Source organism: Oncorhynchus clarkii, chromosome 9, assembly GCF_045791955.1.
Source record: "Oncorhynchus clarkii lewisi isolate Uvic-CL-2024 chromosome 9, UVic_Ocla_1.0, whole genome shotgun sequence".
Lineage (NCBI taxonomy): Eukaryota > Metazoa > Chordata > Actinopteri > Salmoniformes > Salmonidae > Oncorhynchus > Oncorhynchus clarkii.
The window spans coordinates 37616940-37631634 of record NC_092155.1 but is presented as its reverse complement, the minus strand read 5'-3'; the positions used below and the strand labels follow the sequence as shown (position 1 = coordinate 37631634).

Genomic DNA, 14695 nt, shown 5'->3' with positions numbered 1-14695 from the left:
GTTAAGGGGGAGGAGTGGTGAGAGTAGTAGAGATATACCAGTACAGAGGGATAGGCCAAAAAGTAAAATAAGATTCAGTAAGATTGGATTTCTAGCATTTATAGCAATGGTTATCAATTGTACTGCAGGGATGGATCAGAAGTCTCAGAAAATTGAGGTTGTGGTGGCAGCGGCAGAGAGGTATTTGGGTGTGCGAGACTTGACATCCGAAGAGTTACAGGGTGTGTTAAGTGGTGATGTCTCATTCGTTAAGGATGATGGCATGAGGTAGGAATAAATACATTTAATTAGTGGAATAGGGAGGGGTTCATTTTATTGTATATGCTTTTGAAATTAGTGAGAGTAGTGTTAGATGGTAGGGTATTTATTTAGTGCATGTTTGTTTGTTTTTCAAGCTAAGTGTAAGGGAGTTGTACTCCAGTCTAGTAGGTGGCGGTAATGCAACAAATTGGATGCCAACCACAGTTAAACCTCATAGAAGAAGAAGCACGTCAAGCGTCAGCCATCTTCTCCAGCCCATCATTCATTTCCAATGAAAGCTGCGTTTGCCTTGCAGGCAGTTGCATTGCGTTGGATTTATCAAATGTATGTGTCAAACTGTATGCATTGAACTTTTGTTGCATACATATCCAGATGATGCTTACTATTTTGCGCAAAAACACTGTCGGTGTGTTCGAAGCTGTCAATATGTCATCAATACGTCCACTCCTATTTATAGAGTTTATCTCGTGATCTCACAAAAAACTTTTGTTGCCATGAGCTCACAATGAGTCATTTTGAGTGAGATTTGGTATAAGTAGTGCCAAGACGAGCTACTACTTCCAGTTCTCTCATTTAATACATTACCCATATCACCTTGCGGTCCTTAACGGAAGTCCTTTCCTTTCGGCCGTTGCTGACTCCTTTCCTAAAATTACACAGGCGGGTGAGTTTATCAAAATCTATGTCCATCTACTGGTTTAGTAGACAAAATAAATAATGTTGACATAAATAATCACCTGCGCAAATTCAACATTCAGAAGCCATCGAATAGTATAAAACACTGCACATTTTGAAATGCCATGGTTTCGATCGGCCTGCATTCCATGTGGCTAGCTAGCCTTCCTAATATTAGAACTGGCTAGTGACTAGCGATGTCTCTACAGTGTGGCCTATAAATCACGCTTTAATTTAGCATGGTTTTTAGGATCACCCTGGATATCATATGCCTGTTAACTACTTTGACAATTACCAGACTAACAACGCAGCCAGCCCTCAAACAATGTTTGTTGCTGTAGCTAGAGCACACTTGCTACTTCAATGCGATTGACTGTTCCCATTTGTAAAGGTAGAGTCGAGGTGTCTGTTGACTAAAGTTAACCGTCAGCTACCTGTAGTTTGCTATTGCTATAAAGGGATAATCTTAATGACATGCTAGCTGGCTTGTTTTCTAATGAGAGTTGTTGGCTTTTAGTTACTAGTCATGTAACTGTGACTAACGTTTCACAACCACTGATTGTGGGTGATTAGATATGCAATGGTTGTTTTTTGTCAGTTGTGAAACACTGCCCAAAATTAAGTTAACAAATAACATTTTACCCCATTACAGGTCACCATGGCAGCCCTCCGACCTCTTACCAAGCCGAAGATCGTCAAGAAGAGGGTTAAGAAGTTCATTCGCCATCAGTCTGACAGATATGTCAAGGTCACGGTAAGAGCATTTGCTACACGCGTAACTTTAAAGATTATATATCTTCCTTTAGGAATGTAAAGTTCTGTAATTTGTGGAGCGAGCGATGCTTTTCAGACATTACACATGCAGAGAGGCAAAGGACATTGATCTCCCTCGAGCAAAGTAGTTGGAAGGAACATTGATTATAACTGCTTTAGTAAGTAACATATTTTTCTATGCCCCCTCCAGAAAAGCTGGCGTAAGCCCAGGGGTATTGACAACAGAGTCCGCAGGCGGTTTAAGGGCCAGATGCTGATGCCCAACATCGGTTATGGTAGTAACAAGAAGACTAAGCACATGCTGCCCTCTGGCTTCAGGAAGTTCCTGGTGCACAACATCAAGGAGCTGGAGGTCCTCATGATGAGCAACAAGTACGTTTTGTTGGGTGCACTGTGTTCTTCCCCGTAGGTCCATTTGGCTTGTTTACTCAAACAAGTATCATTAGATATGCAATAATATATGCTTTAATACAGTTATCCTGGCGTTCTTTCTAAAGGTACTAAATACAAAATGTGTAGGACAAGTTGTTTAAAGTTTTTAAACATCCTAGAAAATGTTTTGGCACAAGCTGTCTCCAATCAATCTTTAGTTGTGTGTGTGTTTTGGGGGGGGGGGGGGTCACCTAAGCCAGGGGAGGCATAGCTCTACGAATCTTAATAGCGCAAAGCCTATTTGACAGGGAATACTATTTGTAGATATCCAGTGGACTCAGAAGTTGTATCTTAAAATGCGGACCTGTCAACCTGCACGTATTTTGCGTACCATGCTTGAGTACCCTAGTATGAAAAACTACCCTAAAAATGCAAAACAAAATAGGCTTCTAGTTGGCACATTGTGTTTTTTGACTCAACCGTATTACGTGGTAGCTGAGGCAGTCAGAGGACTTGGTCGAGGAGGACCACATTTCTAGCTCTCTCCCTGTAGTCGTAGTACTATCAAAGATGGTTGATAAATGAAGAGTTGTCTGGCTGTTGACTATTGGAAAAACGCATGCATTGACAAGCAATACGTAGGATGGAAACAGACTCGATGTCCCGATGATACTGTCCTTCACAGAAAGTTCCGGTAGACCGTTAAAGATTAGTAAGGCTATGTTAAAAATGTCTTCATCTTTCCTCTTGAAATAGATCTATGCCAACAGTAGGCTTCTAAGTATGTGATAATAGTCAGTTTACCAATAACAATCAATGGTAGACAAGACTAACCTGATAGATTAGGTTGTGGATGGAGATCTGAAAAAGCTCATATAGGCCTAGTTCAGTTGTTTCATATTCCAAATAGCCTACAGTAAGGTAGACCAGGGTTTCCCCAACTACTGGAGCCCCCCAGGTTGGGTAGGGGGTAGGCCAGGAGGTGTCAAGTCAACTTCCCCCTCAGGAAGTTGGAGCATTTTTTGCCCTAGCACTACAAAGCTGATTCAAATAACCAAAGCTTGATTATTAGTTGGTTATTTGAATCCGCTGTGCAGTGCTAGGGCAACATTTCTCCAACTTCCTGAGGGGGAAGTTGACTGACACTCTCCGGACCTCCCTCTCCCCAACTTTAGGCCTTGATCAGCAACAAATTGTTCGAAAATCCTAGGGCGTGCCCTAATTTGGTAAATTTGAACCTTTTTTCTAGTTAGCTACTGAAGAGCAGCCAATTACCATATACCCATGAACAATCTATAGCCTACCATTCCTACTGAGGCAGTCTTCTGCCAACTTATGTAATAGGCTATAAAAGGTCAATTTGCGTATGATATGAGCAATGTGGGTGTCGCACGCACACATCGTGGGGTCCACTTCAGGGCTTTACAGTGCGACCATTCTACTTGTGTATGCGGTTAAAGACTTTGCTGTGCGGCCTGGAATTTTCATTTAGGAGCACCAGTGTGCCTAGAAAGATGAAAGATCCTCTATGCAATAATCGCTCCACCATTTCCTGGTTACTAAAATTCTAATAGTTTGCCTAATTTCAGTTTGTGACAAAACATGCAAGTATAGTGTAGAGAATCATTTAACCATCTAAAGTGCTGTTTGGAGCTGGTGTGCAAAAGTAAAAGCCGCAAAAAAGAAACTTACTCGTGGGAAGCATAAATATAGCGCACATAGAACTGCTTTTTAGGCTTGCTTAACCGTTTCGCCTGTCCCCCCACCACGCATTCACACACAACCAGACATTGATTGGAGACAGCTTGACAAATGTCTGAAATAATGCAGAGAAAAACTAAGCTAGCAAGCTTGGTATTTAAAAAAAGAAATTGCATATGAAATTTAAAGACTACAATTTAAAGACTGTTCTATAATCGAAGGAGAGAAACATACCTACACTGTTTTACTATTAAATGCAATGCTGCTATTTTAAATTTCGTAAAGCAGCTTGTGTTACTTAACCAGGCAAATGGTAGCTAACTAGATGGCTGGTGGTGACTGGTTAGTTACAGGGAAAGCAAGAGAGTGGCCTGCGAGATGTGTATAATCAGAGCAGAGCTGGTCTGCCTGTGCCCACAGTCATCACTTGCTCCACCACAGCTCAACAGCTCATGTAGGCTGTGTGCCAGGTGTGGCACGTCTTTCCCACTGCTCAACAGCTCATGTAGGCTGTGTGCCAGGTGTGGCGCGTCTTTCCCACTGCTCAACAGCTCATGTAGGCTGTGTGCCAGGTGTGGCGCGTCTTTCCCACTGCTCAACAGCTCATGTAGGCTGTGTGCCAGGTGTGGCGCGTCTTTCCCACAGCTCAACAGCTCATGTAGGCTGTGTGCCAGGTGTGGCGCGTCTTTCCCACTGCTCAACAGCTCATGTAGGCTGTGTGCCAGGTGTGGCGTGTCTTTCCCACTGCTCAACAGCTCATGTAGGCTGTGTGCCAGGTGTGGCGCGTCTTTCCCACAGCTCAACAGCTCATGTAGGCTGTGTGCCAGGTGTGGCGCGTCTTTCCCACAGCTCAACAGCTCATGTAGGCTGTGTGCCAGGTGTGGTGCATCTTTCCCACTGCTCAACAGCTCATGTAGGCTGTGTGCCAGGTGTGGCACGTCTTTCCCACTGCTCATAGCTCATGTAGGCTGTGTGCCAGGTGTGGCGCGTCTTTCCCACTGCTCATAGCTCATGTAGGCTGTGTGCCAAGTGTGGCGCGTCTTTCCCACTGCTGAACAGAACTGCGCATCTGTGCTGCTAATATTATTTGTCTACTCCATTTAGTAGTCAGATTTTGGCCACAGAGAGCATTTCGTATTGTTTTAGTCAACTGTAATGAAAAATAATTTGCCTATTTGGTCAGTTATAGTCTGGTTAATTGCCACTGAAAAATAGGCGTTTGACAAATAATTTATCCTGCTCTTACCTTCTCCGTAGGACGCATGCTGCTGAGATTGCCCACAACGTGTCTTCCAAGAACAGGAAGCTGATTGTGGAGAGAGCAGCCCAGCTGGCCATCAAGATCACCAACCCCAATGCCAGACTCCGCAGCGAGGAGAACGAGTGATCCAGCCATTATTTCCCAATAAAACACATGTTTAAATGTGTATGTTCTCCTGGCAAATTATTTTTTCTGGTCTAACACTTTGCTATAGCTAGACTGTTCAAATTCTCTACCCGTTTCCCTATATTCCTGACACCAATCCTCCCTTTAAAGTGGAGAGTAAACACGTGGGCGAAGGGTTGAGAATTGGTCTGGTTCATCATGACTGGTCTAGATGGTTCTGAGATTTCTTTGAGAAACATTGAAAGTGTCAAGTTCCGAGTGCACCTTTGTGAGAAGGGTTATGAAATACATCAAGTTAACTTCTTTTCAGACCAAATCCTGTATATACTCCTACCTGTTAGACAGTCCTATAGAGCGGAGAGGGTTGTATCTGGAAGAGAGAAAAAAAGACCATGTTATTTAGAATATTTCAATACCACAAGCTAGGCTTCTATCTCATTTGTGACAGATTTTCATGTGAATATTCTACAATCAGCGTAAATTCAATATGCTGATTGTGTTTCCATCAAATTGACTTGTTGAGGATGAAAGTCTGCGTGATGCCATAGTGCACATAAAAATTATGCGTTTTCAACTCCGATGGTTTTGTAAGAAATGTTGCGTTATATAGCGCATGTTTCTTCTCTGATCTTGCCACATGTGCTCGCAGATACGGTGCAGGTATAGCCTGCCTACGAGATGACATTATGGACAAAACAGTAGCCACGCATTATTGGGAAGGAGCATTAAGTTCATCACCTTGCACTTTCACCAAACCGATGAAGTTCCTGATATATTTCATCTGTAGCCTAATAAAATACATGCTTTCCCAAGTCATTGTGGGGGGGACCACATGTCAAGTTTGGTACAATGTGACAGTTGTTATATCAGTATTTCCACTGCCATGTCTCCCATAGTTTATTGACATTTGGCAAGTTCATGACAAATTAGCTTTTTCAATCAGGCCTGTCCTGACTATTTTTATCCGTCATGTATTTTACGTGCATTAAGATTAGATGGAAACCTGATTACTGGAGACCTGTGATCTGTGTGCAACACAAGGGAAGTTTTAGACCTGTGTGACGTGTCTCGACTGAAACTATGGGATAGCACTGACTACTATTCCCAAGTGCATCAGTGTTTGTTGTGCTAACAGCCTTGTGGCACTTCAGCCGGATGTGCAGTCAGCCTTGCCAACACCCTGTAGTGATCCTTAGCCCCATTCTGACAATTTAGGATTTAGTAAAGCAATGGAAACTTGTATGAAAGATGTTTTCAACTTCCTATTGACATGCTCTCAACAGGGATTTATGAGGCTCGAAGTAGTTGAATCCCCTTTGGGATCTTTGAAGATCTTGAAGGAACTTCATAAAAATAATAACAAGATATGTCTGGGACATTAATCCGACTACTACACGATTATCATGAGTGCAATACGAGACTGATAACCAGATGCTTTCAAATCAAGATATATCTTGATTTAATTTGCAAATATGTTGTAATTTAACACTACTTAGTTTTGAGGATTATTCAGAAATATTGATGAAACCAAAGCGGTTTGCTTTCTTCCACACATGACTTTCATTTCTTCTCTGCTTATGACAGTTGGGCCTCCATAAATTAAAGTAATTTAATGTAGACAACCGCATACAGTGTTTTGTTGGAATTACAGAAATGAACATGTTTAGATGCCCTTTTCAATCATGCACATTCATGCTGCAATTCTGAAATGCTATGTTTTGGCATGAATAAATAGCCAGTGTCTACCGCCAGCCACCTGGGGTGAAAGTTTCCATTGCGTTCTGGCAGGCTGTGCCATCTCTGCAGCATTTAGCTCCTATCCATCTGTTCATGTAAAAAACTGTGTCAGTGATGAAAATCACAAACAATATAACATGCATTACATTTACATAACCTTACCTGAAATGAATAACAATGGACAGCATCTTCATGTTTTTGTTTGCATGCCATTTTAATTTCACATTTTGTGTGTGTGTGTTACGAGAGAATCAGACACTGATGGGTTTATAAATATGCATAGATTTACGAATATGTATATCTGATCTTTCGTAGGTTTCGTTTTCTATTTTTTTTTCTATTCTCCATCTCATTTGTAGGCTTATTCAGACACACCTGAGGATGTTGGGACTCCTCCAGTTAGGGTTGTGAAGAGACCGCAGGACGGAGCTAGAGGAAAGCGTTTGGAGGAAAGCGATCGAAAGGAGAAAGCGAGAATGTTTTGACTTTCGGTGACTAGAGAGTGAATGTGGCAGACAGAGTAATATGTGGAAAGGGATGCATGGGCAACCCAAAGCACATCACCCTGGCCTTCTCTCAGACCGAGTCCATGAGGAAAGGAGGAGGAAAGAGGAGGATGTTCTCCTTTTCACTCCGTTGTCGGCTCGGGATCATCAGAGGGAGGACCAAAGGTACTGCTTACGCAACAATGTTTATGAATACTTATGATGGCAGAGCCCACATGATTTATTTTTGTTCATTAAAGCCAAACGGACGAGTTGATTGGGTTTTTACACTGCTACTGTATTGTATATACTGTTGCAGGCTCCAGCCTGAGTTGTGTGGGAGCTGAAGTGCCTTATTTCTTAGTTGAGACCGTTTTAAATAAGAAACTATACCTAGAATTTATCTTGTCTATTTTGTTTTGTCAAAATCAATATGATAACTTAGCTTAAACGTGGGATGAGTCATTTAATGGAGTCATATTTTACCTTTAGTTTACGTCTGAGCTACCTTGCAGGTGAACATCGTACTATGATTATGAATTATGACTGTGTCATGTTCACCACCTCTGAGCCTGTCTTGTAGCCTAAGTCATTTCGTGATCGGTGTGTTGACTCAAGTTTCTGTCATCCCTGCTGCGTTCATTTGGTAAATTTATTCGCAACTAGAGCTGATAGCCATACATTGGCAGTATGATCAGCTGCATGTTAGAAAGTGTGCCCAGCTACCTTTTGGTTGGAGAATAGCTCATAGCTTTTACTGTACTTTCAACGTATGTGAGAGCTTATTCTTTTAGAGGTAAGTGAACATGTCATGTCTTATTTAACAAATATTACAATGGCCTTATTTAACATATAGTACAATGGTCTTATTTAACATATATTACAATGGTCTTTTAGAACGATCACTAATTGGAAGTGTAAGACAATAGCACTGTTTTATATACATTTAAACAATCTGTTGAATCTAGAATCGATTGCATATTGCTTTCTAGCAGAATGTGTGTAATTTTTGTGTGTAATTGATTCTCTAGTCTAAACGCAGCATTTATTCTACTTCACAGAACTACACTGAGTGGGTGTGGTTCTACTACTCTACATAATTGGGTGGTAGGTAGCCTAGTGGTTAGAGCGTTGGACAAGTAACCGAAAGGTTGCAAGATCGAATCCCTGAGCTGACAAGGTACAAATCAGTTGTTCTGCCCCTGAACAAGGCAGTTAAACATACTGCTCCTAGGCTGTCATTGAAAATAAGAATTTGTTCTTAACTGAGGTCAAATATATAAATAATTACCCTAATTGTGTGGCCTAGTATGTTCTGTTTCCCTGTGTTTTTATAAGACCAACAAACAGCTCTGTGTCTTCTGTTCCTCTTTATTCTGTAAGAAATTAATTTGTTTCGCTCTGAAACACCTGAGTAAATGGGGTATTAAGGATGAAACTCGGAGGAAATTGTCTATACCAAAGAGTATTGGGTCCACTGGAAAGAGACTACTAATTAGGAGACATGCTACATTGGCGAGAAATGCTTCTACAGTGGAGAGAACGCTTTGTTTGTAGTTGTTTGAGGTGTCTCTGGTCAGGGAATTGCTACATAGACTCAATAAATCTATGCATTGGGATCAAGGATGTATTTGTACACATATAGTTTACTAGCTTTTATTTGTACTTGAGCTCATCCTCACATCTGTGTGGACTTTGAAGCTATTGTGTGGGTCTAGTTCATATTTGTCTGTTTAGAGCTTTAGTGTATCCTTTGATGTCATTTCCCTACTCTCAGACCTGACTATGACAGAAGTTCCTTTGGGTGGGATTGTCAGGCCTTATAGGGGGAAAGAATGGAGGGAGGGTGAGTCAGGAAGTGGCGAGCATGTGAGGGTGACAAATGGACAGACAGGTGGGGCTCTCAGTCAGTCAGCGGTCGTTTTAACTCCTCTGTAAGTGTGTGTCTGGGTAGAAGACAGACAGCGCAGTGGCAGTGGGGGAAAGAGCCCTCTCACCCAGAGAAGGGAACATGAGATGTTCACCACAGATTGAAAGCGAGAAACCATATTGTTGTTTTGATTCATATCCATTGCAGCCATTGTCTCATATAAAGGACAGGATTCTCTGGTCAGAAGTTGAGTGAATAAGTCTCTTTTGGCTTTGTAGCGACATGCATGTACAGTTATTGGTAGGGGTGCTCAGTGGTGTAAAGTACTGAAGTAAAAATAATTTAAAGTACTACTTAAGCCATTTTTTGGGTTATCTGTACTTTGACATCTTTTACCTCTACCTTCCTAAAGAAAATATTGACTTTTTACTCCCATACATTTCCGCTGACACCAAAAAGTAAACGTTACATTTAGAATACTCAGGCATGACAGAATTATGGTCAAATTCATGCACCTATCAATGTAGCGTGTTGTCATCCCTACTGCCTCTGATCTTGCGGACTCACAAAGCACACATACTGCGTTTGTAAATTGTCTGAGAAAAAAAAACAATGAACAAAAAAGGAAATTGTGCCATCCATCTGGTTTCTTAATATAAGGACTTTTGATGTACACTATTTACTTTTACTCAAGTATGACAATTGAGTACTTTTTTCCACCACTGTACTTAAGTACATTTAAAACCAGATACCTTTAGACTTTTACTCATGTAGTATTTTACTGGGTGATTTTCACTTTTACTTGAGTCATTTTCCATTAAGACATGTTTACTTTGAATCAAGTATGACAATTGAGTACCTTTTCCACCACTGGTGCTCTTGTATAAGCAGATAAGCAGATAAGCAGATAATAATCATTGTGATGAGCCTATGGAATGAGAGGTGGAATTTAAGGCACGCGAGGGGAAAAGCTGCGAGCATTAGTTAGCCAGTGTATGTGTGTGGGTAGGATGACTATGGTGGGCACAGTAAGATGGGCACTGCTTCTGTGTCGACTAGTGTGGAAAATGTGTAACTGCTTATGGCTGCTCTTGTATGAGCTCAGTGACAATGGATGTGTGGGTAACGTTAATTGTATGCTTGACTGCACTGAGTGTGCGCGTGTGTGAGAGAAAGTGTGTGTGATGCAGGGGGTGTGACCGTGTCATGTGTGGGGAGAGTGTTTGACTGCTTCATCACACCCCTCTGTCATAGAGAGGGAGGGAGAGCAACCTTCTCCGACACACTCACTGAGGCTGTGTGTAATGGTTGCTGTGTGTGTGAGCTGGTATGTGAGCGTGAACGAGGGGTATGATTATTCCTATGGAATAGGAAGAGCAACCATGAATACCTCAAAAGGAACCTCAGAATGGTGGGAAGAAAAGGAGAGATGACTATTCCTTTGATGCTTTGATCATTTGGTTTCCCTGCTTTCAGTTTGTTGTGGGAATTACTTATTTTAGCAATATATATATATATATATATATTTTTTTTACCAAGTTTAAACAGTTGAAGGACATAGAAATAGACATCTATGGAACAGGATTTTTCATGCAATAAGTGAAGTCAAGATATGCTTCAAGTAGAACAGAGATATGAAGAGAAGAAAATTGTTTTTTGTCCTGCTTGTTAGCGAGTGAGACTGGGTCACAGAGGACACCGTATTCCCAGGGGCACCTCGCTGGGTCTGCTGGCCACTACAACAGAACAGCGACTTTTCTCTCAGGTCGGATGTTTTGACAGGACTGCAGCCATGCTTTGTGGTCTGAGGAGAGAGGCGAAGAACAGCAGCATCGGTAAATCTGCCTGACACTCACTGATTGTGATGATGAATGAATGAATATCACAGCCGTCATAGGCTATCTAGTGTGCACTGTATGTCATATGGTTTGTAGTGCTACACCCTAGTATTGCAATAGTAAGGGGCTTAGGACTATCAATAGCACCTGTAACAGTATTTAGTTCTGAATGTGAAAAGTGAAGTATTTATACCTGTGATTTAATGTCTTCAGCATGGTGGTAACACACATCCCACTGGGCACACTGGTTCAATCAACATTCAATGAAATGACGTTGAACCAACCTGGAATAGATGTTGAATTGGCATCTATGCCCAGTGAGGTAGCTGGTCACATAGCTAGACTTTCTGTCATTAGAGGTTATTTAGTCAGCTGGAAATGTTACACTTTTCCCCTATATTTGTACACATTCAGATTAATTGAGATTTGTTGAATGACAGCTTTGTCAAGCACCATTTTACTCGCAGTATATCAATTAATCCGCTATTAAGGCACAGACAGTACACCAAATGCCATTGAATTAGGGCCAGACAGTACTGAATACAAGGCTGCCGTCTGAAATTGGAGCAGATATGGCAATGCAAACTGGGTCCAGTGAAGCCCAGTTTATAAATACTGTTTTACCTCTGAAAATAGCACTGATTTCATAGCTATTGTCAGAGGCCTCCACATTTAACCTACATTCTGATTGGTTCTAAAGGGGATAGCATACGGTGCCCTGAATTAGATTCATTTAATTGACACGCCAGAAATTAATAGGGGTGACTATTTTTCTGGCACATTACTTTGCACACCACTCTAAGTAATGTTGTAGGTACTGTCCTGTTTGCAGATCTTAAGTGTATCGTTTTTACAGTTCCGTACCTGATTCTTTAGCTACCACAGTAGATGAGTATTCCCTCTGCCAAAACAACATGCTCCTACTAGGAGGTTCGTGCCCTGCCGTACCCAGTTATGACATTGTTCAGTTCAAGGGTGCTTTTTGTTTTGGCTGCTGAATTGATTAAGCCAATTCAAGAAGTAATGTATTTGGCCCATGATTGGCCCGTCAGGATCACTAATGATGTTTTTCTTAACTGGTACAGCTGTATGTATGGTATAGTTGCGTTCAGTCACGTGGGGCGTATGGGGTCTTTGTAACCCAGAGCAAACGTTGCCTTTTGACTACAATGATGGCTGCTTGGACTGTCAGGCCCCTCATGGGACCACGCACGCTGCTGCCTGTCACAGTGTGTCTTTGGTGATTCACACTGTGTGTGTGTGTATGTGCGTGCCCGCCGTGCACTAATGCCCTAAGGTTGTTGAACAGGATATTTGTGCAAGGAAGTGTACATTATCGTTGTATGCATATTCCTGCAAGCCCTTGAGTTTTATTTTTGTACACTCTCATTATGTTTCATTTTTATATTATGTCTGCGTATTTTCCCCAGTTAAGACGTGGCTTATCAACCTCCATGATTCTATGATATGGAGACATTCCTTCTCCTCGTCTCTTTCCTTCAAATGCACTGATCTGAAAATGTAGGAAAGGTGAACGACCAGTACCAGCTAACTGTTTTCACCCGTTCTTTTACATCTGTGCAAATGAAAGAAAGGTGACTAAGCTATTTTAGGCTATTGAGATACACTCCATGTTATTTTGTCTTTGGGCCAACTAGTCCTGTGCATGACAAGAATGAAAATTGAGAATTTTTCCCTTTTTGACCAAAGGCTGGGCCCATTTGAATATTGATGATGTGAATTTAGTTAAGGGTCATGTGATATTATGCACGAGGGATGATTAGTTGCGATACAAAAGTGGATGAATGGTTAATTGAGTGTAGACAACACAGGACAGAAATATCACCTACTCACGTCATCATGACAATCCTGCCTAAAGCTGATGAACAGGACATCACTAGGTTAAATTTGCATTTTGTTTTTCGTTACCAAGAGTGTTACATGTAACATTGTACAGTGTATCTCAGCAAGGGAGTGGAAAGGCTGAGCTGCGTTCAATCAATAGTAAGAATAGTGCTTATGTCAGAATATTTGGAGCATACGGTGTATGAAGTCGACCTGTCAGTGCAGCAGCTGAAATAGATGGACCTCTCATAGGCCCTAGCTTTCCGCAAATGTTTTTTTAAACAACTTTGACTTAGCTTTTCCTTAAGTGTGTAATATGATGTTTAAGTCATTTGGTTGAAAAGTTTGTCCTCGGTGGACAGAAATGCTGACATGCCCATGCTGTATCCAGATTCAAATGGCAGGCCAGGGTCACTGCAAATCTGGGGCCGGTGATCTGTCAGAAATGGCTTCCACTGTAAAAAAGAGGATCCCAGAGGAACAGAGAACATTTCCTGGTTTCCTCTGTAGCAGCTGTTGTCGTTGACTGAAAATGTTTGTATTCTTCACATGCCTGAACAGTCCTTTAACCACAGCATGTTCCCTCAAGAGCATTTCCCAGCTCTAATGTATACGGTATGCATCATCTTGGTGCAGACATCATGTTTCACCGCGGGTAGAAGATGCCTGTGGACACATCACAGAATCAGCTCCTCCAAGTCTAAATCTTAACCATTAGGGTGAACAAGGCAACATTATCTTTAGATAAGTGTCTATTGGGACAAGTTCATACTACTCGCACTAAAACTAGCTTTCTTGATCTCTTTATCTATCCCACTGTTACCATGGAAACAGCCGGAAGACCTTCCGGGTCTCTGAGATTGACCAGCCAGTGTTCTTTGAGTTAGTAGGCTAAGTGCCTGTTAGAGGAGTTCCTTCCTGTTGTGCCTCTTTCTAATGTTCACACTCCCTCTAATAGGGATCAAAGGGTTAAACAAGGCCCAGGCAGCTGTCAGTGTGTGGACAGGGGATGTGATGGTGTCAGATTCCCCTCTCCTCTAAGGAACAGCATGCACACATTCCTCACATACTGTAGTAATTTTCCAAACATCCAGATTATTCACCAAATGTCCCTTTCATTATTCCAGATGATGGGCCATACTCTAAGGGCAGCAAGGACTCTGGAGGGACCGACCATGCCCTTACCTCCAGGAGACGCAGTATTAAAGGTACAGTGTGATTACACCTTACTGTAACTTCGTTCCACATTCTACAGTATCTTCTGTGGTACCATGTCCACTATCTTCAGCCTTTCTCCATGATGGAAAGCTATCCACAGGAGTCGTGCTTTTCACTGGGATTGTTTGATTGCACATGTTCCATCACGTCTGCGCTACATTGGCTGATAGATGTGGTACTGCAGTGCTTAGATAATGTTTAGAAAATGCCTATGTAGCCTGTCGCTGGAGACTAAAGGAATCCATTCTGTCTGCAGCCAGACAGAATGGAACCAAGCACATACACTATATATACAAAAGTATGTTGACACCTCTTCAAATTAGTGGATTCAGCCATTTCAGCCACACCCATTGCTAACAGGTGTATAAAATCGAGCACACAGCCATGCATTCTCCGCACACAAACATTGGCTGTGGAAAGGCCTTACTGAAGAGCTCAGTGATTTTCAACGTGGCACCGTCATAGGATGCCACCTTTCCAACAAGTCAGTTTGTCAAATTTCTCCCCTGCTAAAGCTGCCCCGTTCAACTAT

At 41.9% G+C, this 14695-nt stretch overlaps 2 protein-coding genes across 2 annotated transcripts in view; both read left to right on the top strand.

Annotated features, from left to right (window-relative positions):
* Positions 1-851: 851 nt before the first annotated feature.
* Positions 852-5210, top strand: LOC139416247 (large ribosomal subunit protein eL32). The gene is made up of 4 exons (XM_071164681.1): positions 852-925; positions 1589-1690; positions 1901-2082; positions 5041-5210. Exons 2-4 carry the CDS (start codon positions 1595-1597, stop codon positions 5168-5170), a joined length of 408 nt encoding a protein of 135 aa, XP_071020782.1. The 5' UTR covers positions 852-925; positions 1589-1594; the 3' UTR covers positions 5171-5210.
* Positions 5211-5368: 158 nt separating this feature from the next.
* Positions 5369-14695, top strand: part of LOC139417536 (glutamate receptor-interacting protein 2-like) — a 75881-nt gene continuing 66554 nt past the window's right edge. The window contains exons 1-4 of the mRNA XM_071166787.1: positions 5369-5438; positions 5820-5830; positions 7407-7578; positions 14073-14153. Of these exons, the coding sequence (XP_071022888.1) occupies positions 5369-5438; positions 5820-5830; positions 7407-7578; positions 14073-14153 (334 nt within the window). The remainder of the gene's footprint in view (positions 5439-5819; positions 5831-7406; positions 7579-14072; positions 14154-14695) is intronic.

Coding starts and splice junctions, on each gene's coding strand:
- LOC139416247 (XM_071164681.1), top strand. CDS start 1,595: ATGGCAGCCCTCCGACCTCTTACCAAGCCGAAGATCGTCAAGAAGAGG. Junction 1,691..1,900: donor ACAGATATGTCAAGGTCACG/GTAAGAGCATTT, acceptor TGCCCCCTCCAG/AAAAGCTGGCGTAAGCCCAG. Junction 2,083..5,040: donor GTCCTCATGATGAGCAACAA/GTACGTTTTGTT, acceptor CCTTCTCCGTAG/GACGCATGCTGCTGAGATTG.